The 27,733-nt window shown below is 40.0% G+C and overlaps 2 protein-coding genes across 4 annotated transcripts in view; both read right to left on the bottom strand.

The window, feature by feature from the left end:
- vps13b (vacuolar protein sorting 13 homolog B) overlaps nucleotides 1-15,543 on the bottom strand; it is a 372,358-nt gene extending 356,815 nt beyond the window's left edge. The window contains 3 exon segments of the mRNA XM_080472571.1: nucleotides 10,204-10,347; nucleotides 13,218-13,376; nucleotides 15,408-15,543. Coding sequence (XP_080328697.1) covers nucleotides 10,204-10,347; nucleotides 13,218-13,364 — 291 coding nt within the window. The 5' untranslated portion in view covers nucleotides 13,365-13,376; nucleotides 15,408-15,543.
- Nucleotides 15,544-19,632: 4,089 nt separating this feature from the next.
- Nucleotides 19,633-26,977, bottom strand: osr2 (odd-skipped related transciption factor 2). 3 transcript variants are annotated; one of them, XM_080471686.1, is made up of 5 exons: nucleotides 26,892-26,977; nucleotides 23,481-23,664; nucleotides 20,899-21,583; nucleotides 20,444-20,543; nucleotides 19,634-20,105 (listed from the first exon to the last, which is right to left on the bottom strand). In XM_080471686.1, exons 3-5 carry the CDS (start codon nucleotides 21,543-21,545, stop codon nucleotides 20,031-20,033), a joined length of 822 nt encoding a protein of 273 aa, XP_080327812.1. In that variant the 5' UTR covers nucleotides 21,546-21,583; nucleotides 23,481-23,664; nucleotides 26,892-26,977; the 3' UTR covers nucleotides 19,634-20,030. The 3 variants fall into 3 exon arrangements, with proteins under 3 accessions (XP_080327811.1, XP_080327812.1, XP_080327810.1); XM_080471685.1 differs by lacking the exon at nucleotides 26,892-26,977 and having other exon boundaries at nucleotides 19,633-20,105; nucleotides 23,481-23,750; XM_080471684.1 differs by lacking the exon at nucleotides 26,892-26,977 and having other exon boundaries at nucleotides 19,639-20,187; nucleotides 23,481-23,792.
- Nucleotides 26,978-27,733: the final 756 nt, after the last annotated feature.

Genomic DNA, 27,733 nt, shown 5'->3' with positions numbered 1-27,733 from the left:
TTAGGCACATCGTACAAGACATCGGCACTCATTGAACAATATAAGCAATAGCCTCTGAGATGAGAGCGAGCGGAGGCTGGGGCTACTCTGACAACTTAATTGGACATGTGAGGTGCAGCTGGAAGGCACAAGCTGTTGAGGCCTAAGTGTTCTTAGAGACTATCAATGTTCTAAAAGCGGCGAGATAAAATAAATCAAACGGAGAGAAATGGGAGAGGACTTTCTGTCGATGTTGTGAAATACCGGAGTCAGACTGCAGGAGGTTGGAGCTTGCACGTGGAATGCAGCAGGCATCGCGTTTGCATGACTTTTATACAGAGGATATCAAAGCGACCGAGGTACTGTCAACTTGAATCAGCTCAGCAGCCAGATGGACAGATGTCCACTTCACCTGAAAGAGAGTCCACGATGTTCAAATTGTGGACATCGTGGAATCATAAGCTGGCGTTTCTCCATAGATCCCAGATGCTTTCCTGGTTTCATGAAACAAGAGGACATTAGTCGGGGTTTGACTTTTGCCTCAGCTTTCGCAGATATAAATGCGGTTTCGATACATACACCCTGATTTCGATGAGGATGATATAAATATTTCCATTTTGAATTGTGGATGTTTATTATGTTTGAAATTGGACATGTTATTTTTCTGCATAGTTGCCTTTTATTTTTTCTTCCACCGCATAGGATGGCACATCGTGCACTTAGTCATGTTACATTCTTCTTCTCTTACCCACACATTAAAGGGGCCCAGACTTTTGAAAAGATGAAAGCAAACACTGCTGCTGGGACACTGGGGAAGGCAGAATGTAACTTACAAAGCCACACACAAAGCAATGTGAGTGAGACATCCTCGGACTGACCACCATCTGCATGTCTTTGGCTTTGAGGAAAAGACTTACGAGATGGGTGCTATTTAGAGAAAAAGCAACGTCAGAAACATTCTGACAAATGCTCTTCTCCTGACTCCGTACGTGGGATTTCACTGGTTGAATCTTTGGCTCTTCTATGTGTTAGAGAAATCTTGTAGCTTCTCATATTGAATGACGTGTAATTTTGCAGTCTGTGTTCAAGGATGACCTGTGTCAGCACTTTTGGAACCTCTGTGCTCTGTGACCTTCAATGCAGTCTCAAAACAATTCAGCCTTTAAGAAGGCACCGTCTGACTTCAGAGTTAGACAAACTCCTGGACAATCATGCCAAGGTTGTACTGTGACATTGTCTATTCTTGCAAAAATAACGTAATAACATTGTCCTAAACGTTTTCAAATCGTAGTCAGTCTGATTCCTGCGTCTTCTGTCTCACTGAGGTTTTTTACTAGGAAATTCTACTGACACTATGTGCATCATCATTGGTATAATAAGAGTTGAATTATTCATGGGTCACAGAGGTGAGGGTCTGCTAAATGAAGCACACACTCACCCCAAGATATAGAAAACAGACCACCCACGGTTTGTGTAACATGGAATCATACACACAGAGGCTCCCAATTACCATGTTGCTTCTTTTTGTTGAGCATTTAAAAAAAACTAAAAGCATCTATAGCACAGTGGTGAGATTACATAAGGAGCGGTAAAATTGAATCAGAACGGCTGAAATGGAAACAGTTCAAACTTTGTTGTGCAAAATACACAAAGGAAACCCATTGATACTAAATTAAATGTTAATTGGTCATCAGATGATGATTTAGGGCTACTAAAACAATATCTACCCCACATTTCTGTCAGAAAAAAAGTACTAATAGAGCACACATTAGCCTTAATTGCAAGGTAATCGTTTCCCCCAAACGACAATATCACCTCCACTGAGGGACTGCTTTAGTCCGGATGGCCTGAGAGCAGGGATTAAACTGTGGAGCAGCAGCATCCTGCCCACAGCGTATTGATCACCAGTTGACTCACTGGATGCAGGAAGCCACTGGGATTAATTTTTCCCCCAGCTGCTTTCCTGTGTCTGAGGACTGTCTGAGGAGCAGCAGTAACCTCATCCCACCAAAAGATCCCAAGCCTTCACCTCAAAGAGAAAGCAGACTAACGCTACGGGCTGTACAGCTTTGGCTGACTTACAGGCAGCGGTGGCTGGGTGCAAGGTCTTGTGTTGGAATGACACACGTTGATTTCTGCAGATGCTTTGAATCAATTGAAAATCTCAAACAGAGATCGGTGCAACGGCTCCCCCTGCTCTGAGTGGGAGGATAAATAAACATGGCACAGTCAACTGCAGAAAAGATTGGAGTCTGGGAATATGTTCGGTTGGATACCTCGCAAACGTCATGCGATTACCGAGAACTTTGTTGAACGTTACACGCAGACATACCAAGCATCATTAACTTATCAACTCAGTGAGTTTACCTGAGGCTGCCAACAAACACCAACAGAAACACGGGGGCATCTTCATATCTCCTCAAAGTCTACGATCTAGACTCATTTGTAAAAAACTCAGATATTGCAAGTTTTACTCAAAGCAATAATTATGTCAATCATGGTTTTGTACTGATATTTAGTGCACTGTACAAGGGAATCAACAAAGTGCTCATTGGCAGATGAGACATAAAACACACAACAAATAGAAGCTTTGAGAAGAAATTCAGGACAAGGATTCCCACAAACAAAGACATATAATGAGACCTACACACAAAGACTCTTTTATCCACCACCAATCGCATACACTCAACTAGTCATCTGTGTCTGTACAGTTCTCTTTGTCTCTCATTATAAAACATGCTGTGGCGTCCAACCTGCCTGAGGAGTCTGCAGTGTGCCAGCATTACTCCATCTTCTTTATTATTTACAGTCAGGGATGTGTTTGGTTACTGCAAAAGGGGGTTGGAATCAAAGAAGAGTTTTTCTAAAGCTTTGTCTGTCCCCTTTGTCCTCAGTCCTGATAACCAGCACCCGCCCCATCCACTCCCGAACTGATGCTCTGATGGATTTATGGGGCAATCTCTGAAAGCCATTTGCTCCTGCGAGCCTGAGAATCAAAGGCAAGATTTCCGGAAAGCAATGGGACCGAGATTATCCAGTTTGTGCTATCTGATTGCAAACATCCACAGGCTGTTTCTTTTACTTGTGTAACTTTTCCTTTGTCTTCCTACTTGGAGAGAATGAGCTGAGTCAGCACAAATACATATCACTGTGTGAGGACCCGGGGGAATATGTATACTGGCAGAGAGGGTCCATTCATTTGTTCATTTAGAGAATTAGGCCCAATTTACATTTTCAAGTGAAAACGCATTTGTTTGTTGCATTTTAGAGGTCGGTTTGCATGCAGTGCTTGGAGCCACTGAAAGCAGCTCCTAAAAATCTTTTGGAAAACGCAACTCTCTAGAAACGCTTGGGCTCCATCTCTGTGACGAAAGCGGAAATGCTGCAACTGCACATGCGCGCTACAGCTGTAGTAAATACTTCTTCTGCAGATGCGCGACTCTATGGACAATAACAACAATGTTTGCGTCCTTGTCATGACTCCCAGTCCATACTCTCCTGGGACTTGGTAGTTTTATAGATGAGAGTCACCTGTAGGAGCAATCCACAGCAGTCGGGAAGCAGGACACAGGACATGGTTTCGAGCTCAGAACTTGTAGCATTTATTTGCCATTAGCTCTATACATGTACAGCTATTTGTACCGAAGCGAGACCTGCTCCGATCACCCGCTTCTCTCACCGTTCCTCTGACACTCACACACACCAGTAAAGCAACCTGCGCACCCAGCATCTGTTAAAAGGGGCCATGCACACACACATACTCTGATAATGCAGCGCATACCGTCACAAACCACTGAATGAAACAGCATAGTTGTAGAGATCGTGATACTCAAACTGGGCGACAGTAGCCAGATCACGCTTCACAACATCAGTAAACACACCAGGAGGGAACAGATATGGGTCATCTATCCCCAACTGTGTCAGTTTATCCACATATCTCTTCTTATTTTCTCTGTCCTGTGTGGCTTGCTCAAATACTTACACAATTAAAAAATTCATTTAGCACTCCTGCTAACTGCTGTTATGACAGTTATGATAATGTTTACTTGTGATTACCGCTACCGCGGACGTCCAAAATGGCGGCACAACGATTTATGATATCACTTAGTCACGTGGGTGAAAAAGCTCAATATGACCAAGGGCCATTTTTGTCACTTTCCACCAAATCAAATTCAACTGGAGCCGCAAAACAAACTTAACCTTTAAAATAAGGCTAACACAGCTCTTAAGGTTTCATGATGTTTTGATAAATGAACATAAATTGTCTTATGTTGCATTGATGAAATTTCACTTTCAAGCTGTTTTTGTACCTGATTTTAGCCGTTTCAATCTTCGTTTTCCAAATTTTTTAAAGACAATTTTGACATTTTAGTTGTTTTAACCATTTTGGCTCTTTATTTAACCAAGGGTTAATCTAATTTTGAAAATGACTATGTGCATAAATAAAATTAAAACAAGATTAACTGTTTATTTAGGCATATTTTTGTGAAAGGTTCAGGGAGACACCTAAGAAGGGCCAAAGAGCCCCATGTGGCTCCAGAGACACAGGTTGCAGACCCCTGGTCCACACGAATGTCTGCGTACTCCCATTGTTAATGTTTATAGCATATTGTTCTCTGCGCAGATGTGTGTGTGGTTTCATATCAAAAACAAACAGAGCCAACTCGTAGCCCAACATGAAGACTACATTGTTTTCAGCATTTCTTCCATTTCTGTGTAAATGGACATCGTTTTCAAAATGCTGTTGTGTACATGTGAAACTGTTCTGAAAAGCAAACACAAAAACAATGTTCTTTCATTTAAAACATTTTCATGTAAATAGCACCTTAGTAATTCATAGAATGAGAAGCAGCCACATTATGGACTGATTCCCAGACTTCCCCCAAACACACCAGGAATTACTACTCCCCCACCGCCCATTACTATCCCTAATCTTCCAGCCAAAAGCTTTTACACCTGCATGTTTTCCCATATTATTTATAGATATCTACATAGATAAACCAACTTGAATTTTTTTTAAAAACAAACAGAGCATTTAAAGACAAAACATAATTTAATGGATGTCATTATGATAATGCTTTAAGGAGCCTTGAGTCGACGATTACACCATATTATATTGCAGATCTCAAAAAACCTTGTTAAAAGATGATGATGATGATGATCAGCAAGTCATCTGTTAGAAATCAGAATGTTTTGTTTCATTGGTGTATAGCACGTTTGCGATCTGTCAATAACAATTACATTTTTCAGTTTTAAACCATGAAGTGAAGATAATTATAAGTGACCATGACCGCAGGCTACACATAGTGGCTTTAACAGCCTACACACTGGAGAGTTCCTATCTGGTGGGTTGTGGAGTCAACCTCTGGGTGGCAAAACCACAAGTTATAGCTGCACGATCCAAAATAAACTCCACAACAGGTCGTACTGTTTTAAAACTTGTTTTGTTACTCACAAATCAAGTATCACATCTGCAGTTTCCAGTTCAGCTCCCAAACGCCAAAGTAGCACGGCTCTGTCGTGTAGGTGGTCGAGATAGCAATAGGATAACAACCAGGGGGGCTTTCGAAAGTGTTCAAGACGGGATTTCCTAATTCACATGTATTACCCATTATTTAGGAGCATTGAGGTTAAGCGGTGTAAAGCCCTAAAAATAGTTTGGAAAGAATCTAACAGAAGAAACGGCCTAGTTAAACCATATGCCAAACCAGCAAATCTCAGAGGCACCTCCCCAAATCATCTCGAGGCAACGCATCAATCAGAACCTCCACATCAGTGGCAAATGCACTCAGCAGCCATAAAACTCCCAGATCAAGCAGCGGGCTGAGCCAAAACAGAACGGCTCTCCTCGCTAAGCCCCAGCTCTTATCTTTGTCTCGTAAAAAAAAAAAAAAAAAAAAGTATCTGAAAGTGTGACGATCCACTGTAACGGCTGTCCAGCCCGAGATTGCACCTCATCTACAACATCTGGTGCAGTTCACCAAATTGTCAAGAAGATGGAAAGTGAAACATTACATCCATGTTTGCTGTTAGGTCTTTCATCAAGAAGTGTTAGTGTATCACCCAAATCTGTCACGAGTTACAAATATCTGAGCAGAGCGCCTAAATATGCAGCGCAATACCTGACGTTTAACCTCCTGAACCTAAAGGTCTTCACTATCTCTTTTTCCTGCATTAACAGCTTGGACCAAAACCTCTGTGTCACTCCAATCCACATCATCTGACCCAAACTATATAAACTGACACCAATTAATATAAATTACTTGCTCCTTATTTCAGTGAAATTATAGTGAGGCAAAGAAAACACTTGACGCTTTTCAGTTTCATTACTTGCTCCAGTTCTTTCTGTGCTACGTGCGAGAGGGTTTCTCAGATTATTTATTGCTTTACCCAAAGCAGCTCTTGGCAATCTCAGTTATTTCTTTCATATAAAGTTGTTTAATTCATGCGGAGAGACACTGATTGTCTGTGCACAAGGAAGAAGTGCACTACAACAAAACCCTTACATCCCCGTGACCAATCTGTTGATACACACACTGAGCTCTATTGGCAAAGGCTAAATAGTCTCAGCTCACATGGAGAAGTCCGCATTTACACTGAGCTCAGATTAAATGGAAAGTTTTATTTATTTATTTATTTCTGTGTCAATAAACTAAAATAAATGAGAGGATGTATATAAAAATATATACATTTTGAAGGTGTCTGTCCAACATTTTTATTGGTTAATAGTTGTTCGGTTTCCAGAATTCAAGTCAAAAAGTCGACAACATTTTTTTCAATTAGCATACTTTCTTCACTACAAGTCCTCATTATAGCTTATTTAAAGCAATTACACTGTCAGCAGGAGCTGTAATCTCCAACTGCTGCTAAACGCCCAAATTTCCACTTTTTTGCTTGGAAACTCTAATTGTGAGCTGCTCTCGGTGCTTCGCAGATGGGCTCTATTGAGCAATCTGAATATCCCTAATATTACCCAGTTCCTCTCCGGAGGAAACGCCAACATTAAAAAGGTCCAAATAATTCCGGTCAAATTACACAGACCTTAATGAACTTCAAAAGATGTGCGGATGTTTTTACAGGCCGGCGCTCGGGCTTTAACGGTAATTATGAAAACAAACCACATTAATGATATCATTTATCATTTCCACACATTGGCGGCAGGAGCTCCACCACAAAAACGCCGGTAATGTACTAAACTACAATTGGATGATTTTTTCGGACGCATGTCAAATTGAAATCTTTTAAAAACCCAGTGTCCTATTGTCCAAATTACAAGAAGCCTCTTAGAAAAATCTGGAGGCCTAAAGGTGGCATGCGCCTATGACTTCCTGCTAGAATTGGATTATAACTGTGCCAGACCTTTAATCTTTATGAACTTGGCATCCAACCTTTACAAAAGTGTCAAGTTTTTTTTCTGAGATTAATTTGACAAATTTTCCTTCTGAAATAAGCAAAAGAGTAATCTGCCACCTTGGAGATCACACAGCCAGTATTGCTGTTCCTTTTTTTTTTTTTTTTTTAAGAAGAGATGTGTTACAGGGATCAAAAGGTAACAATAATAATAATGAGAGGCGGGTAACCAAATTACACAACCCTGAAGCATATAAAGGAAACTGGCTTCATTTTCTTGGCTTCAGAACACAGTAGTCAGCCTCCTGCCCTCCTACCAGCAAAGGAGAGAAGTGTAGTGGCTCATTTAAATTCCACATGCTAGAAGGATTTCTGCTGTAAGTCTGGCTTTTCTCCAAATTATGTCTCCTGGGTGTACATACCACTGAATAATTTGTCCAAATGTCATTTGCAATTCCCCCAAAATCTTTTCTTCACCGAAAAGCCTTTTAGAAAAACATCTGTAACAAATAGTTGTTTTGAGACTACAAGCATTACACCAGTACCGGTACGAGTACATGACCTTAAGCTGTGTATGAAGCATAAAAAACAAGTTTAAATTTCCACCGAGCTCGAAACCTGATCACTTGAGCAGTAGCCACCTGCATAGTATGATATTTACCATTAGTTCTGGGCAGCTCAGGCTCATGTGTTACAAATCTTTTAGCCGCAGTCTATATAATTAGCTGTAATTGACTTCCCTTGAAATGTGTTTCTTCTGGGACATCTGGCCTTGAAACTTCAACCTTCCCATAAAGAGCCAGCACCGAGTTACACTTTTGCAAACTGAACGGGGGAGCAAAATGGGACCAGGCTTTTTCTGCAAGAATAAATCGAGTCCCCCCGCCCCCCCACCCCTAAAAAAAGAAAAAATACTTTTTACGAAACACACTTGGAAAATGAAAATATTTGTAACTAAATTAAACACAATAATATAAATATTTTACATGGAAGGACTGTTCTCAGACTCGGATCAATGTTGAAGCAAAACAGGTTGAGGTTCTTTTTTTTTTGTTTTTTTTACAGACATTTCATATTATAGAAAACATATTCCACATACATGTTGAACAATTTGTTTTTGCTTTTGTGATTCTTAATAATTCTTAGAGAAGAATAAATGTTCACAGCTGGAAAACTAAATGAAAACTAAAACCCTAGAGAATTCTGGTCAGCGGTCAATTTCGCTGTCCCTCCTTCTAAAGAGCTAAAGTGAAGAGTGGGAGTACTTGGCGAAAGAGATACAAGTTGGATTTTTTTTTTCAACAAATGATATGATGATGTGGGACAAAACAATAGCTGATGCCTGCTTTATATCAAACTCATTTTAGAAGGCAAAGGCTGATGCTTCTCACTTACACACTTCTGAAGCAGTTCTGGGAGTTTGCATGACAACACACATTCATCCGAGATGTGTTACTGCACTTGTGCCAGAGTGCGATTGATCCAAGTCATCTTTTGAACAGGCATGAATTCATCATTTTACCTCAACAAGGCAGCCTCCAGTTTCTTTGTTCGCATTGTTATTTTTCACTGATGCATTCTTCGTGAGAGTAATTAGACATAGACAAGTAACAAAACATGAAATACTCTGTTGATTAAACATATTGATTCCTGCCTGTGTAGTGCCTCACAGCGCGAGAGCAGCAGAATTAGAATAATATGGGTCAGCTGGGTCATTTGCAAATGTCACGTACATCATGTGATATCACACGATGGCTATATATAAAATATATATTTTGTTACAGCCACTAAGGCCACATGTTCACGTGGAAAACACAACTTTTTCAAAGCTGCTCCTAGGGTGGAACTTATTCAAAAAGCTCAGACTCCGTCTCCATGGAAACAGGATGAAAACGCAAATCTTCTGAAACGCTGCTTATTGCACATCAGTGCAACAACCGTAGTAAATAGTTCCCCTGCACATGCATGAGTAGATGGACAATAACAACAATGGCGGCCTCCAGAGTGAGCACTGAAAATGCATCGGTGCAGATTTCGGGCCTCTTTACTCGACAATGTTTTTAAGTGAAAACGCAAAACTTTTGTTGCGTTTTGGGAGTCCATTTATACGATAACGGTGCTGAGAGCCACGAGAAACACAACTTTTTGAAAATGGCTTCCAAGGTGAAACTTAAGACTTAAGACTCCACTGTCATGTAAACAGCCGAAAACGCAATTTTATGCTCAGGATCCCGCTCTGTGTAGACAAAAACGCTGCTAATGTGCCAGCGCACCACGGCTGTAGTAACTAGTTCGTCTGCACATGTGCGAACAGAAGTACAATAACAACAATGTTTGCCTCCAGAGTGTCATGACTCCCAGTCCATATTCCCCTGGGACTTGGTAGTTTTATTGTTGAGTCATTTACAATAGCAATCCAACTTCATCCTCTCTCGATACCAATGTCCGTGTGCTCACCATTGTTAACGTGTAGCACTTTGTTCTCTTCTCTTCTCTTGTGTGTGATTTCATTATATAAACAACCAAGAGCACCCACTAGTGGCCCATCATGCTAACTACATAGTTTTAAACATTTCCACTGTTTCCGCATAAACTGACATCGTTTTCAAAACGTTAACTTTTCTAAACGTTAACTTTTCTAAACGAAAACGATATTTTAACTTTAAACTTTGTCGTGAAAACAGGGCCTATGTATCACAGAGTAAATCTTACTGGGATCCAAAATTCCGCAGGATCAGTATTTGTTTATTTAACACAAAGAGCATTACGAAAGAGAGAAGAGGGGGGAAAAGAAAGTCAAGATGTGATCAGCGCTGCTCTGGCCAAGTCATCAAATCAGGAATAACATGTTTCTCATAGCAGTAAATCACTAACCTGGGCTCCATCCCGGAGCTTGAGGATGCACTCCATGGTGTTGATGGTAATGACTACGGGCTCGGACCCCAGCTTGGTCCAGGGTACGTGGATACGAAGTTCATGGATGTGACCGCTCATGAATGTGAAGGGCAGTTTCAACTCCTGTAGTTACATGAAAAGATATAGACAAAGCAAACAGCTTACAACTGGAATTTATATACCACATAACATATAAAATGACATATCAGAAAGCCTCCAGCACAGTCCCCAGTTCCAATTCTCAGTAGAGCGAGATTCCACCAAATGTCATTTTCCTGCTTTCATTCCCCACATCCACTCTCTGTCTGCACCAGACGGCCTGAATACGGGCGAAGAAGCCAAAAAATATAGACATGTGTCAATATGACTACGGAGGTTTCAAAAACATCTGTAATCCCCATCCATCCATTTTCAAACAGCACTTTAAAACTAATATTTGAAGACGAGAGGATAGTAAAAACAACAGCTACAGATTACATAGTGGTTACACTTTTATCAAAATAAATCTGATTTTCTCAGAGGCAGCTGAATCACAGTCCTGCATCTTGAACCACTCTGTGTGAGAACAAGTCCCAGGGAACTAGACTGCCTACACACATGCCTCGACTGCAGGCCCACGCCAAAAATTAATAACCAATCATATTTCTGAGAAAAAGCTGTTGTGGATTTACAGTGTGTCGGCTCGATAGCCCACACCATGTTTCACTAAAAATTACTCCTTTTATTGAGAAGATAATCTCCGAGTGCACATTTTCAATCCAAGCATGGTCCAACTTAGAAGGAAAACAAAGGCAATCGCAGGACAATTTCCAAAGTTTTGACATAGCATTACACACAAATCTCAAACCTCGCACAATATTCCCACTGTCAGCTCGCTTCAAGCTGCTTTCAATAAGAACTTTCATCACAATCGGTTGGGTTAGGTAGTGTTTTTGTCTACTCTTCAGAAGCAGTCAGAGCCCACTCAAAAGAAAGAGAGACCCCTTTTAACTCATGGAGGACTGATCTGATCCAGACTTTACAAGTGTAAAGAAGAACACCGTGTCAAAATAACACTGCGGAGAAAAATATCACAGGAAATCTATCAAACTTCTCCACAATGACAGAAGAGATACTGAAAAGAGCCCAGTTGCAGGTTTTGTTTTTTGTATTTTCCAGATTTCAAGTCAAAGTAACAAGTAACACAGTTTAGCTCAGACATAAATATAAGATTTGTTAAATACTCCAGGGGGAAAACAGATTCACCCTTGAAAGAGTCAATCCAATCTAAAGCATTTATTTGGTTTTGTCAATGAAAATATATGTACGGATGCTTTTGCATTTCTAAAAGAAACACTAATTTACATACTTTCATTCAATAAGATAAGATAATCCTTTATTTATCCTACAATGAGGAACTTTGCATAGTTGCAGGAGCAAGTGGACAGTAATAAAAGAGCAGCAAAAGAATATGAACAATAGTAGTAACTATGACAAACACTAACAATAACATATAAACAAGATAGTAGCGGTGACTACTTTTTACATTCTTGCATGATAATGCTGGTATTTATTTGAAATATACCAGAGATTATGTTATTATTGCACAAAACAAATCAATAAACATATATTGCATATAATGGAACAGTGCTGGTCCTTAAAAAGTGTAGTGTGTAAATACCAACAAAACACACTGAAATGAGGTACTCTGCTAAATGTGAAGCCGCTCAAATGTTAATCATACAGCCACTACCACTCTACCACATTTTAAGAGGTGGGTCGCTGTATTGAAACATCTTAAGAAAGTTGGAACTGAGGCATCAAAAAGCTCTAAAACTAATTGGCCGAAACCAAAAACGTCTCGAAGAGCATTTCACAACTAATTTGGTTAATTGGCAACAGGCCAGTAACAAGACCGAGTAGAATATGGCCACGTTTACACGTACCCAGGTTTTTTTTTTTTTTAAAAAACGGATATTTCCCTCTCTACGTTTAAAAAAAAAAAAAAATCTTCATTTACATGGACTGCATATACACCTGGTTCAGAGCCGCTATGAGCAGCCAAACCTGTAGGAAGCAATGTAACAAGAAGCATGAAGCCATGATAGCCAATCAGAATCCTGGAAAAAAAACAAAACATGACGTGACGTAAATATCCGCCTAACCCCCCTTGAGATGCAACCGGAAACACGGTTTTTATCCAGATCTCCACTGTGGCCGGAGTTTTTAAGAATCATCGTTTGTGGTGAGTCGGAGCTGCGTTTATGTGTGAATGCGCGGAGAAATATCACAGTTTTTTCAAATACCCGGGTACGTGTAAACGTGGCCTGAGAGACGTGACATAGGATCACCAATCTACAAGAGACTTTGTCTTAAAGTTTCTGAGGCGCCGTTCACACGTTGCCAGGTTTTTACTAACCTGTTAATATTTCTATGTGAAAATATAGACATTTTCATTATGTGTACAACAAAGAAAAACTTCAAAACTTAAATCTAAAGGTTATTATAGCACTGTTTTACCGGTCCGGTCCACTCAAGATAAAACTATGTGGCCCCTGAACTAAAATGTGTTTCACACCACTGCCTTAAGTGATGCATGCAACAAACCTCGGGTGCTTTTTCAACACCCTTAATCAGATTTTCACACAGCGTCTTTCATAACTTTATAATTTTATACTTTCTATCTGGTGGATAAACATTTCATTTTAATACAGGTCTACAACATTTTCTACATTTATTTTGAATCATGAACTACTTGTCTATTATCAAAATCATCATAAATCAGCAGAAAATATTAACATTTCATTACGGATCATTGAGGATTTAACCATGAATGAAAACACAATGTTCTCTAGAAAACTAAACACCAACTCAGAATCAAATATATCAGTCCTGCCCGGTCATCTCTGAATAGAATAACCACATAAAATACAAAACAAAGTTGTCATCCTGTCATGTTTGTTGACTTGGACCTATAAAGTAAAACATCCAGAATTTACATTCAACACACATACCTGTTCCAGCACATCCAGCTTCAGGTCCAGCTTGCTGAGCACCACATCTCCTCCCCACAGGGACAGCTGCAGGTCAGATGGCTTCAGATTCTTTATGTACTTGTTCACATAGCTCATCAGGAGCGGCGTGACGTAAGACTCCAACATCTTGTCGCAGTCCTGAACAGAAAACAAACATTCACCAATATGGTGATGATGATGATGATGATGATGATGATGATGATGATGATGATGATGATGATGATGATGATGATGATGACAACGATGATGATGAACACTACACAATAATGTCTGCAGAGTAAAGCATGTGGGAAGATGGCTTCACGTGACCAGGTGTGTTCAAAATGTTTCAGAAAGAATGTTTTCAACGACTGATCTTGATTCAATATATAAAAATACACACGCAGATTATAAAGCTTGTGAGGCAGCATGTTGGTTCAGTGGTAAGTACCGCAGGAAGGTGTGGGCTGAAATCTGGACAACGGTCTCTGCATGTTCTTGTACCAGATACTTGAGTTTTCTTCTTAATCAGGGTTGGACACAGTCCTGCACACTTTAACAGATCTGATTGTAATGATTGGTTTGTTTTCAAACTTTAAGTGTAGATCTTCATGATTAAATGTAACTGTGTTGGGCCAAGGGAACATTAAAGCTTGCAGCAGTGTCCACCCCTGTTCTGGATGCTCCAACCTACTCCATCCATCCGTCTTACAGACTCTTTATCCAAATCAGGGCCACTGAAGCGAATCCTCGCTGACTCGGGGAAAAAAACAGGGGACACACCTTGGACAGGTCCATCACAGGACAAACATAAACAGACAGACCAACTTCATCAAATACTCCTCATACGATACAGATTTTTGAAAATAATTTTACTTTCAAGAAACAACTGCAGCTCTGTTTAGAAAGTTCAAACTTTTAGCAACTTCATCTATTAATACTCAACAAACATGAATATTCATGTATGAATTGATAAGAAACAAAACCTTCCAGACACATTCCACAACTTTTTCCTCTTATCGTCAGATATTTATTCTAACCAAACGAGCAACGCAAATGGTTTTAATTTACCATTTTGCCATCCCACAAAGCACCAACTGGGCCCAAACCCTGGAACCCCATAGACAAATCATTTCAATTACTTTTACTCTTCTGCCCATTTTTAAGACTAAACTATTGAATTTTCTGTCCTGATAGTATCCTACTGATCCTGAGTTGATATGTTGGGCAGTTTCGGTGACTGTTTTAATGAACTGTTTTGTTAGTTTTCTGTGTTTGTTGTTCCTTATTGTTTTAAATTTTATTATGGTGATGTTTCATGACGGTATAGTTTATTGATAGGGAGGATTTCATATAAGCCCCTTGGTCTTCTTTCCTCTCCTGCACGTTCAGGTTTTATATCTTGGAATTATGGACTATATACTCCTTTTGTGCAAAAGAAAAGAAAAACACACATTCATATTCACATCTAACACTTACAGTCCGAACAGATGTTGGTCTAAAATGGTCATAGATGTTTAAGTGGGTATTTTTTTGTGGTTGGTCCTAGATGGACTTGGTTGTATGCAAATTTCCCCACAATGTCAGCAAAGATGAGCTTCAGTTCACTATTGTCTTGATGGTGTGGGTATGCAATACAGTTGTAATGCTTATGTAGGGAACCAGGTGTAACTAATTGTCATTTTAATTGTGTGTTTTAAAACAAACTACACGTCGAAGTCATGATGACCACCTTGTGGTTCACATAAGAATTTTGTTCGCGCTGCTTCTGGTAAAAGTAAACACACTTTCATGTAACAATTAAATAAAATAGCAGTTTTATCATTTTACCAAAAGCTTTAATAATAATATGGCATTAATTCACCTGAATTAGCCCGCTCGCTATATGGCTATAATTATAGTATACGGCATGTTAAGGCATGAAAACCCTGTTGTAATAACGTACTGCTACACCAGAGTCGTAGAATTCAATTTAAATGTTTCGTAAAACAGGAAATAACATCCTGCAACGTGGCTAAAAGTGACAAAACTTTGAGTGGAGCAGGTAAAGCGAGCAGAGCTAGCCTGCCATGCAAACTGAACGCAGCAGAGCAGAGAAGCTAAGCTACGCGTCAGGGAAAGTCGCCCTAACTTCGTTTTAGCGGGATTAAAAAGAATTGTAATGGGTGGAATAGGAAATCTGGTTCTTACTTGTCCCCTGCTTGTATCCTGTAGCCGGTCGTGGAATTCTGAGTTTAATAAAACGTGTTCATATCGTTCACCGTCGCTAGCCACATCGCTCAATAGCTACAGCACAACGTCATCAGTAAACACCAACGCGGCTTCCGTATGACCTGTGATGCGTTTGCGTCCGTGGGAAATCCACAACTCCTCATTTAAAGACATGTGAAAAGAGATCTTATTGGCTAAATATATATCTTTTTATTTTTGTAGAGCACCAAATTCTATGATTTGAAGTGATGTTTTTAATACACATCACATTTTTCCTTCTCCAATATAACGGAGTGTGTTGTCAGAAGTTCGGTATTAGAATTTACAGGGTGTCTTGAAAGTATTATTTTACGTAAAAAAACGTACCATCCTGACACGCCTCCTCTCTTCATAGAAGAGAAGAGAATAGAATAGAATAGAATAGAATAGAATAGAATAGAATAGAATAGATTTTTTTTTAATCGGACATTGAAATGCTATGTGTCGCTCTACAGAGAGTAAATGCTCCTATTTGATGCTACTTTCTTTAACTACAGTTTTATCACATTTTTATTTTTGCACTGTGTGGTTTTCTTCTGTTATCCTGCATTGCTGCTGTAACACTGTAAATTTATAAATAAAGGATTATCTCAACTTATCTTATCTTATCTTAGAATAAATAAAATAGAAGCTAAGATATCAATAACACAATCAATAAAGCCTGGGACGCACTCTTAAAGGAGGGGAGGTAGTCAACTTACATATAATGGATTTCTCAATGGACAATTTCAGACTAAAGTCTAATTCGTTCAGATTTTTCAAGCATATTTCAAACAAATAATGAAAAATAAGAAATAAACAATAGCTCGTTTCTTTATTTTTTCCATATCATTCTTCATTCTTCCCATATTCGTCACAACTTCATCATCAGCAAGTCCCTTCAAATATTGTGACTCAAAACCACAGATGGTGTAAACAATGATAAACACAAATATATGTACATTTGCAGACCTATACTGAGTTCAAACATTTTATTCAGACCATGAAATTACATAATTTATAAATAATTGGAATTAGAGTATTGATATATATAACTGGAGGGTTACGGCATACACAAATGTACGTTTTTATTTAACGGCAGGTGGTTGAATCCCTGTTTGCTAAAAGAAATAATTTAGACCATGAAAAACAGTCTAAATGATGATCATTTTAAAGATAATTTTGTAGATTTTGCGATCACTGATCTCTATATTATATTGATATTTCTTGCCAAGAGGTCTCGTAGCTTCAGAAATTTAAGGGGGAAAAAAGGTTAAACTTAACACACCGGATCTTCCCATTCCCCACTGTTGCCTTTGCAGGTTGCAGTATTTGCTGCTGCAAGAAAAATACTCAAACCATAAAAATTAACAAATTCCGGGTATTTTTAATATATAGGCGTTTACGGTTCAAGAAATATAAATCACAAAAATGCGCTGATATCTGCATCCTGTCAAAATGACTTTAAGCTTTGGTGCTACTATTTTATTTATTTATTTTTTTTCATTGTTTATTTTCACCACAATGTAATATAATCAGATTCTTATGTATTTACTTTATTTTGTCCAAAAAGGTGCATATGATATGAATGCGACTTGACATGCTGTGTGAGGTCTTGGAGATCTGAAGGCAGAGCAGCGGATCAGTCAGGCCAGCAGCCCACAGTCAGTGCAGCTTCTCCCTTGACAGCCAGATAAAGCTTCCCGAGGACACAGTTCACGCTGGCCGGCCATGGAGGACGTCCGCCCCCCGCATGACAATCCACCCATCCGTGCGTCTGCGTAACAGTGCGCATGGCCTCCAACAACAGGTTGGCACTAAAAAAAAAACCTAAAAAAAAAGCAACTCCCATGTAACGAAGAAAGTGATCACATTTTCTCTTTAGGTGAACGAGTCCAGACAATGCCGTCCTCCGAGGAAAAAGACTCAAATGAAAGACCTGATCAAGGCTTCATGGTTAAAGAGGCTGCCGGTGTTTCAACCAGGTGTTGCAGTGTCATTGAAAGCATTTTAGAATTTCCAAAGCCGGGCACATTCGATCGTTTTTATGTTATAATGATATACTGGTCTGGCTCATATTTACCATAGATTGTCCGAGCAGACCATAACTACATTCAGTGTCAGAAAATATTTTCTTGCCAGGTGTTTTCAGCATAGGACGTGTTTAGAATTGAAAATAAAACACAGACAGAACACTTATACTTACATATAGTCACATACCATTCACATTTATTAACATAAACAAGCACATTCACAATATAATAGACAAACAATATCACAACCCTTTTACAAATTATGTAGATACATGTACATATTCTAATTAGAAATGAAGTGTGGCAGAGCGTTGTGTTGTCCGATTGAGAGTGTTGCAGGGGGAGTTAACCGTCTCAATGAGATTTGATCATTTATCACAGACCAAGGTCGCCAGAAATACAGTAATTCAGAAAAACGGAAAGAAATACCAGTGATAATTGTTCCACTGTTTAAATACACAAAAAATAATGTATCTATTTGATATTTAGTTACTCTCTGAAACACCTATTCGTAGTTATTTGTCATCTTCAGAACTATATGCTGTGCATATATGTACTCTCACAAAGTTTGCTCATTTAAATAGAATCAAAGACACATTCATAGATTTTTTTCAATAAAACAAATATTATTATTATTATTATTATTATTATTATTATTATTATTATTATTATTATTATTATTATTATTATTATTATTTCAGGCAAACACAAGTCAATCAATTGTATATTTACTTTACAGACTAATTTGTTTATGTTACCGTTAGATGGATTTGTGTGTGATTTTTATGTGAATGTCACGCATCTATTTACATTTATTCGTGAACATGAGCTCCCAGGAGAAGTTGCACTCTGTTTCCTTTTCAATAATAATACGAACCTCTGGGTCTATGGTGAGCAGTAAACCTGGGCCTTGGTTAATGGCCTCACTGCGGCCATGGATTCCGTTTTAAATCTTCCGCTGTTACTGTAAGACACTTGTTCCGGACTCTTATTATTCAGCCATCGGAGATTGATGCTATTATTTTCGAGCTATTTAATTGCGCCGTCAGGTGAAACTTGCGTCCTGGTGAGAGACGTCAGGTTGGAAAAGGGCTGCTGAAATCAAGAAACACTGGGCCTGAAGGCCATGTAACGCAGAAAGATAAAGAAATGAGGAGCGAGGGACGGTCCTTCCTCATCATATCTTCACAGAATAATAACAATAAAAAGGATCAGATAGTTCCTCGTTTTGCCACAGGCCGTGGTGCGTGAAGAGTAGCCGGTCGAAGTTTATTTGGAGGATATCCAAACCATGGTTTTCCTAAGTATTCACAGAAATTTGTCTTAATCCGTGTTTTATACCTAAAGTGATCGTCGAAAAACTACTTGATCTTGATCTTGTTTATTTTAACACCGCAAGATAAACCTTTAATTTGTATTGCACTCCCTTTTAATTCAGAGAAAAAGTAAATGTTATACGTGGAGAGCTGGCCGGCTCTTACACTGTGAATGCACCCAACAATAACTGATAGTGAGTTGGAAGAAGTGTGAGATCTCACAGTCTAAAACGTGTTTTTACGCACGTTGTTCTAAAGTAAACGCGCGTCTGTGTGATCAAGAGCTTTGGAGGCTGTGACGTCTCCTTCTATTTTACATGTCAGAATGATTTCTGAGGCGATGCAGAGGAGATAAAGACGTGTGACAGGGCTGATAATGTGACTAATACAATATATAATCAACCTCCTGATGCTCCAGACGAGGAAGATAATAACGGGGCTTAAGAACTGCCAGACTTACAGAGACACTGAGAAGTGGCTGTATAGCTTAGAAAAGGTGACATTTGTATCATAAATTGCTCATTAAAGAAAACATGGGGATTTTTCTTTTGAAATATTGTGGTCAGAAATATTTAAACATGAGCGTCTTTTTATTTTTTTTAATCCTCGTGCCTTTCATTTTATTCCATACTCCCTGTTAAGTGATGCCTGCTGATCTACAATAAAGATCCCAGCAAGTCAGCCACAAGAGCTCTCGGTGCCTGCTGGCTGTAAACACGCTGACTATTAACTTCATGGCCAGAGTAAATAGTTTCCTTTAAATATTGCCTCTGGGCTATAACACTGTGTCTGGTGGTGTGGAGGAGGACACAGAATAAAAACGAGACGAATGCAAAAAAATGTATCATGGAAATATTTATTTTCTAAAATACAATTTAACATACTTTAAACTTATGACTGTTTTTTGACAACGTTTTCATTTCAAGGTCAGAAAAAGGACAATAGAAAAACAACAACATTATATACATGGTCTTGATATTTACAGGTGAAAACTGGACGTGGCTCCTCCGCTGTTCAGGTGCAACAAATCCCGCTGCGTAATGTGGAGCATGTGAACGTGTCCTGATTGGAGATTGTCTTTGAGCCAAAGATCAAAAAAAAAAAAAAAGGAAGAAAGAAATAAAGAAAAACGGGGGTTTTCGCTGGCTTGTCTTTCTGAGATTTGTCCTTTGTATTTTGTTTGTTTGTTTATTTATTTGTCTGTCCAGGCTAGTAGTCCTGATGTGGGCTGTGCGTCAAACTGTGCCGTCGCAAGTCACAGTTGCGCCGAAACACCTTTCCGCAGCGGCCACAGCTGTAGGGCTTGATGTCTGTATGGGTGAGAAGGTGAGTTTTCAGGTTACTTCTTTGATTAAAGGTTCTTCCGCATGTGGGGCATTTGTGGGGAGACTCCTGTTTAGATTTAAAGCAAGCAAAGGATTATTCCCTTTAATTGTACAGAAATTTCAATAATCCAAATGAATGTGTCACTTTTTAATTACTACTGTCACTCATATTCGTTTGTGCTTGAATTTGGCTATAGGTCAGTCTTTCAGTGAGGCTTATGAAAATCCCCAATGCATGCAGTAGACAGAGAATTCTTGAAGATTTACGATCATAATGTCTGACACAGTTGAGGTAACGGTGGCAGTTAAAATGCGGGGCTTACCTGCATGTGTAAGGTTTTATGGACGGCTAGAGTTCGAGACTGACAGAATCCTTTCCCACACTCTTGACATTTGAATGGTTTTTCCTTGGAGTGGATGTATCTGCAAAACAGAAACGACACTTAATCAATGTCTGTTCGTGTGGGGCTTTGCTTGTGGATGTTGCATCAAAAAAAGAGAGGAAGGCGGGAAAAAAAAAGACTATATCCAACTGTACAACTTATTTCTTTAAAGTGCTTTAGCGCCCTCATGGAGAGAAAACTGGGAACAGACATGTCTGGATTGTATTGTAAAATATAGAATACAAAAAAAAAAAAAAAAAAAAAGCTGAATTTAAAAAGTATAGCGGGTATATACATGCATTAAAAAATACACACGGGTTTTAATTTTCAAATTGCGAAAAGTCCTCATGACGCAACGCGTAATAAGGTGGCTGTCATTAGGGAGAGAGTTTTACCTGTGGTCTCTGAGGTGGTCCTGTCTTCTGAACGCCTTGTGGCAAATGTCACAGGTGTAGGGCCGCTCGTCCGTGTGGGTCCTCTCGTGAATGAGCAGGTTGTAGGACTTGGTGAAATGCCTGCCGCAGAACTTGCAAATAAATTCCTTTTTGGTTTTGGAAGGTAGCCGACCCCGGGTGGGTTTCCTGTCCGGGGACAGCTTGTTCAGCTCGGAGATGGTTCCCCCTAGTCCCGCTGTCAATTTAGCCAGATTGGCAGCTTTTGGTGGGTCCTCCTGCGTGGCAGCGAGCGCCAGGTTGGCGAAGTCAAACCTCGGCCTGTCCTTGTGCAGCGACGGGACGCCGTGCGCCGCCGCGGCCTGCTTCGGGTGGAAGAGCTGCGCCGCAGCCGTGAAGGGCAACGCCGGGAAGGGGATCCGAGGGTCCACCAGACCCTGGGCGGCCGCCGTGATCGTTGACCTCAGTCCTTGCATGTGCGGGTAGCCAAGAGTCCAGTGGTTCATGTGCATGGTCTGCACCGCGCTGAGGCCGTACAGTCCCTGCAGCTGGTCCGCGGGGAAAGTGTTGACGGCCTGCAGGAAGGAGTAGTTGGTGAGCTGCAGGGCCGGGTGCAGGGGGATCGGAGCGTGCACGGCTTTGCTCCCCATGACGGCTCAGACCTCAGCGGAAACACTCGGTGGGAGCCCTGAGGAGAATGAAGCGCACAATAACAATGAGGACTGTAGCAAGCTTAAACGTGAACGTAAATGACGTGTTCACAAAAGCAAGCAAAACATGACTCTTTGCATTTAAATAAATTTATTACAAGCGATTTATTAAATCAGATTTTTTCTTATTTGCCACGATTGCATTTATCTTAGTGAATATTTGTATTCTCTTAAATTTATATAATTTAAACTTTAAAATAATATGAAAAAAATAATACGCATTTAAACCTGAAGGAGTATTTCCTCACTAATAATGTTCGTCTGAATCACACCACATATTTAAGGCATTAACAGCAGTTCCGTCCTTTACAATAGAGATGCACTTCAAAGAGATCTCCACAAAACAAATCAGCCATCGAGCCCCTAATTGAATTAAAGTGGGTGTAAAGCAGCTCATATGGCACCGATTATCCCTGTGAATTGTGAATCGAAATCGCACGTGAATGAAGCTCTAAATCTCACACGAGGTAATTAGAGAGGACACTCGGCCGTCTGACGGTTGTTTCACAACGCGAAAACAAGTGCGATGTGAGTAGATTTGTAACAGTCTGAAATCTCGCCAGCAGACATCTGAACTGGTATATTAAGAGCATGAGTCAGAGCAAAAGACGCAAACTGGCTATTAGCCACAAGAAAGCTGCTTTCATCTCTGTTGGAAAACGCTTTGTGTTTAAAATCTAAATGTAAATTTATAGTCACTAATATGTTTTGCCTTTTGAGTCTCTTTTATTTCACGTGGGTTTTTATAGATGACAGCTTTCACGTGAAACAAGAGAACATGGTAGCAAGTCGCCTCTGGGTATTAAACCTACATTTCAGAAGAAATTAAGTTTGTATTTTAAATAACAGCAGACGTTTTACCGGCTTCTGTAACGCAGGACAAATGATGGGAGCGCACAGACTAAGAACCAGGCTGGTTCCGTGTTTGTGGGGATGACAACTTGCGTTTTTTCCCACACAGGAAAAAGTAGAAGTTCAAGGCTCCAGATGGTGAAAGAAGGACTGGCAAATGGCCAATGCTACAGCAAGCTGACCTTTCGATATGGTCTACCATGAAAAAAAAAAAAATCTTATTTAATACCACAAACTTCCTTGCTTTTGTACGTTAATATATATTTTTTTTCTGACAGCCTAATCCAAAAGATGTGATTGTATGTTGTTGACCAGATTAAAAAAGTGTGACTGTCCTCGCTTGGAGAGTCTGCAGAAGGCAAAGTCGTGCGCACGGTAGCTGGAAGGCTGCTGGCCGCCGCTTGTTTCACTCAGGTCGTTACTTTTCGTGCGCACAGATGTTTGTATTCACTTTACTTCGACTTCCCCCCCACCTCTCACCAAAGGGATGGGGTTAAATATAATTTCGCACAGGTGCAGCATAAGTCACCGTGAAGGCACTTGTTGTTCTTTGCCCGAACGCACAGCTTCGCTCAGCCTGTTCTTCCCTCACCTTTGGACTTCATTTATACTTTGACAGCAGCCAAAGTGTCCCGTCCTGTTCCCTGACTCTGTCTCTGTTTTCACGTTTTTTGGGGGGGAAGAAGGCTTTAGGTTTGTGGAAGTCGTGACAAGTCTTTAAGCGCAGACCACTGTTTGTTTCGGCAATGTGGCGCGCAATGGGCAGATCAGCTGTGTCAAAGCGCAACTGAACTCTGACCTCGAGATGGTTATCACTATGAAACAATAATCACCCCCAAAACATTTATATTTGATTTGCTTCACGGACAGCGCACTGTATCACAAACAGCTGGATCCCTCTGGACTGTAACAGTAAGACCTAAGTTTTTCTCTTTAGGTGAAGCGGCTCTAATAAGCGAGTTTGCGTGAGGTTGGTACTCTTTCCGCAGAGAGTGACATTTACCCTGCCAAACACACTCTTACCCCAATAAATAGCTGCCAGAGGTCCTGCGGTATGTCAGTAATCCACAGTTACTAGAGAGGCGACGAGCTCCAATAAAGCGTCGCTAAAAGTTTTCCAAGATCCAAGTCCATGAAACTTTCATGAAGCCATGCAGCCAACTCTGATGTCTCAGACTTTTGCAGGGATGTGACAAGTTGTGAAAAGCTGTGGAAAGAGACAGAGAAGTTTGGAGGAGAGACAGCAGCAGCAGCAGCAGCAGCAGCAGCAGCGTGGGAGTCCCGTCCGGAGCTGGGGCTGGAAGTGTGCGGTTCTTCACTTTTTCTCTTGAGCTCAGCCCGCCCCCCGACACGCCTCCACCCCCCTCCTCTATCATTAACTCCAATGTTCCCCTCTGTTTATTTGTGTTTGGATAGCAACTAGGGCTGCAGACCATAGTAGAGAAGCGTGTTCAGCTGAACCTGCCTCTCCTGACACCTCTCATGTGCCATATAGCCAAGGCTGATACCTTCTTTTTTGGAGACATGTTTGGAAGCACGGGAGGAAACCCTGAAAGTTTTTTTCCCCTCCTGACTCCACGCTTTTAAAAACGTGCCTCTGGATACTTGAGCATCTTACAAGATTTTTCTCTTTTCTTACTTTTCGTTTTTTTTTTTTGTGAAACCATAGACCCTATTTGCGCAATGGAGGGCACATGCAAGATCCACCACATAAAATGGTTTTATTTCATTGTGGTGAGAATAAAATAATTTTGAGGTTAGTGACAAGGGAAAAAAACACACACACACACACTCTGAGACAGCATAAACCATCTGAAGCACACAGTAGGGGGACAAATATTTATTAGACAGTGATCTGCTTCTTCTTCTTTTTTTTTTTTTAACGTGCGCAAAGAAGCATCAATATAATCTGTCATAGCGTCGATTTGAAATTTTCTGCCAAAACAATTTCCCTTTTTGTAACAGAGGTAAACTCACATTATCCCCAAATCTCAGCTGACATTAAAATATAGGCAGATAAATATATTTCTGTGTGTGTTGAATTGAGCATTAATCCAAACTTATTCTTGGGTTCTGATTATTGTTCAGCCGCGTTTCATCTGAAATAATGTGAAGTGACACATGGTTACATGAGATTAATTAGACCGGCCTTTAATGACGTTGCGGTTGCGTTTCTGGCCGTGGATTGAGAGATGCAGAGTAATTAGGGATTTTGGCAACTGAGATAAGAATTTAAAATGCGCTCTTTCTGCATGACACACACAGAAAGGCTCACGGACATGGTTTAACATCAACAGATCGATATTGAAAAAATAATTCAAAACGGATGTGGACGAAAAGCTCATTAAATATCAATTAAATTAACGACACCATTTAGGCCCGTTTTAAATTCAACAGGAAGGATTCCGTGAAATGCCAAACCGCATGAATGAGACCGACGTGTGTTCATGCGTTTCGTTTGTTTTCTTACTTCCTCTCCTTTCAGATTAATTTCATTTGATTGTTTTACCCTGCGTGAGTATAAAAGTACATTATTATTATTTTTTGTTAGATTTGTATTTCCATAGATGTTTATAGTGCAGCTGCATGCAGAGGTGCAACGCTGCTTGTGCAGAAAGCGAGCCTGCAGCGCCGCCTATTGGGACAAACGTTAAACAACACGCTCCTTTCCTCTCTCCGCCGCGGCACTGTCACTTACTGGACACTTCATATTCCCCGTCCACGCCACTGAAAACAATGATTAAATACATTTAAATAGCTGTCTTAACAAAGATAAAAATCTAAATGGATTTTTTATGCCTCCAAATTAATCCTAAGAATGAACCGAGCCTGCAGGGATATTTTCTTGCTTTTGACGCACTCTGGTAAGCTTTAAAAACCGTAATTGTCACCCAAAGTGTCAGACAGATTTGACTTTAATATGTGAATTGCCTTTCAGAGAGGTTTAGTCAATCCACGAGCTGGTGCCGCTCGATTCTCTCTCTCTTTTTTCTTCTTCTTGTGAGCTGCAGAAACATCGTCTGCACACAACATGGTTGTGGTTTTCGTTGGGTTTCACATCACCAAGCCTTTATCTTCACTGTCAAAACACTGAGCGGCTTCAGGCACATTATCACACACACTCATGCATAAAGCAGGGTTGTTTTTTTTTAACATTACTGATAATGACATTTTCTCAACGTATCATTTTCATTCTACATTTAAAACAGTACAGATGTGTAATTTTATTTTAGAGTATATTTGGGTTATGCCCTCACTAATAATTACATTTACATTTAGTAGTGTAATGTATATGCAGTCTGAAATAATTACAATCGTACAAATTAGGCAAAGATATTTTTTAGATGGAAACAATGCCGATTTCCTCTGAGCTTTTGGTTTTTTTCAGAGGTTAAAAGTTAAACTCCTCATTGAAACTCTCAAGTCTTATTGCCAGTGATATATACAGTTTCATGACACGGTTATATTTGTGGTATTTCTTTGTTGATTTTACAAAGAAATCGTTTTTATTTCATGGAATTCCTACAAAGTGTGGTTTCATTGCAAAGAGCCCCCCCCCCCCCCCCCCCCCCCCAAATAAAATAATAATAACATAATGAGAAGAATACAGGTCCGGATGAGTTTGAACAAACTGTGACTCATTGCGTTTAATTCAGTTTGAGTTTCATATCAGAGTTATTAAAACATGACGCAGGTATCAGGATCAGGTTCAGAAGCCAAGAAGACTGTGGAATTTTATCTCACATGGAGCGTTTTTCTTTCTTTCTTTCTTTTTTTTTTTTTAAATCTTCCTGACAGGACATTTTTGGCCCCTGTTTTACAGTTTTGACTTTACAGTTACACTAATCTGTGCTATAGGATTACTCCGTTCTTTATAGTTTTGGCTAATGTCAGAGCCAGAGAGTTAGTGTCTTGCCCTTTGGCCCTGCCCTGAGTCCCCTCGCAGCCGCCATCACTCTCTATGATAATATGACTCCCACAGAGTATCAGTGTTGCAGCTCAGTGCAGCTGCCAAGCCTGTAATGGCTGACACTCCTCGTCCAATAACACTGAGTGACACCCCAAGAAACCTTTATGGAGCTGTCACAAGTTAGAGGAGAGGGGTTTGGGCGCAGACATTTTGGATAAACATAACTGAAATAGGGAAATTATTGCTCCAATAAAAAAAAATTAAAAAAAATCGAAGACATTTGTTTCATATTAAAACCCCTAAATTAATACTAAATCCTGTTCACAAAATGTATGACATGTCAGTAATGTGCCTCATTTCAAGTCAATCCCACCTACAAGTTAAACTAGAGGCTCATTCTTTTGTCTTGAAGTGTTGACAAGATCCACTTCTATTCTACATGTTCAGTCTCCCAGCTTTGGGGATTGTCTCATAATCCGTCTACCAGTTTGGTCTTTAAATCCCCGTCAACCGCCACTCCTTACCTGTGGAGCAGAGAGAAAGCAGTCCCGGCCTTCTTGTTGGGATGGGTGTCAGGCTGTTGTGTAGCTGTGTGTGTGTGTGTGAATGTGACAGACAGACAGGATGTCAGGTCCATACTGTAACCCAGCAGAAGAGGGGGAGAGGGGTGTGTGGGAACCTGTCACTCTTACCTGCCTGTTGCTGTGGTTTCGAAGCCCCCACATCCCCACCTACACTCTCACTCATCCTGTCCCGGCAGCACCTCTCTCAGGATGGCTGTTTTCACTTTCAAAGACCCCCGTCACATTTTCCCCCCACATCACACTCTTTTATCTGAAATTATGCATTTCGATAAGAAAGAAAAAAAAACAGATTGTGCTTCTCTTGCTTTTGAAAAGGAAACAGTAGAGTTGTCTCGTTTTGCAGACTTCTGAAGCCTTCTGTGCTAAATGAACGTGCAAATAATCACGTGGAGTATTGAGTTTTTTTCCACATAAAAATAATCGATTCTGTCTCGTTATTGAAAAAAATTACAGATAAAAATCACATCTGCTATAAAAACAATTTTGTCATTATGTTACAGGTTATGTTTGCTGTCCTCTTCTCCATCAATTAACAGGCATTTTCATTGAAAACACAAGACAAAAGAGGAGGCCTGACTGGAGCGTGTCATTCACATGTCGAGACGATGATTGTTCACAGACTTCCATTTCTAATTTATTTGATGTTTTGAATTGAGATAAAATCCCTGAAAACTATTGTTGTCCAACACAAGTGCTGACTTCAGCTCTGACTCCAGACTCCCTCGACCAGTCGATCTAAAATCTGACAAGGTAATTACATGATGTTAAAACACCATCTTCCA

Source organism: Lipophrys pholis, assembly GCF_963383615.2.
Source record: "Lipophrys pholis genome assembly, chromosome: 9".
In the NCBI taxonomy this organism is placed as follows: domain Eukaryota; kingdom Metazoa; phylum Chordata; class Actinopteri; order Blenniiformes; family Blenniidae; genus Lipophrys; species Lipophrys pholis.
This window is presented reverse-complemented; position numbering and strand designations above follow the sequence as displayed.

Bases quoted from the DNA above. Each gene is read 5' to 3' on its own strand.
- osr2 (XM_080471684.1), bottom strand. From the start codon at position 21,545: ATGGGGAGCAAAGCCGTGCACGCTCCGATCCCCCTGCACCCGGCCCTG. The intron at 20,544-20,898 runs GTAAAACTCTCT...TCTGTTTTGCAG, and splicing joins GACCACCTCAGAGACCACAG to ATACATCCACTCCAAGGAAA. The intron at 20,188-20,443 runs GTAAGCCCCGCA...AAATCTAAACAG, and splicing joins ATAAAACCTTACACATGCAG to GAGTCTCCCCACAAATGCCC.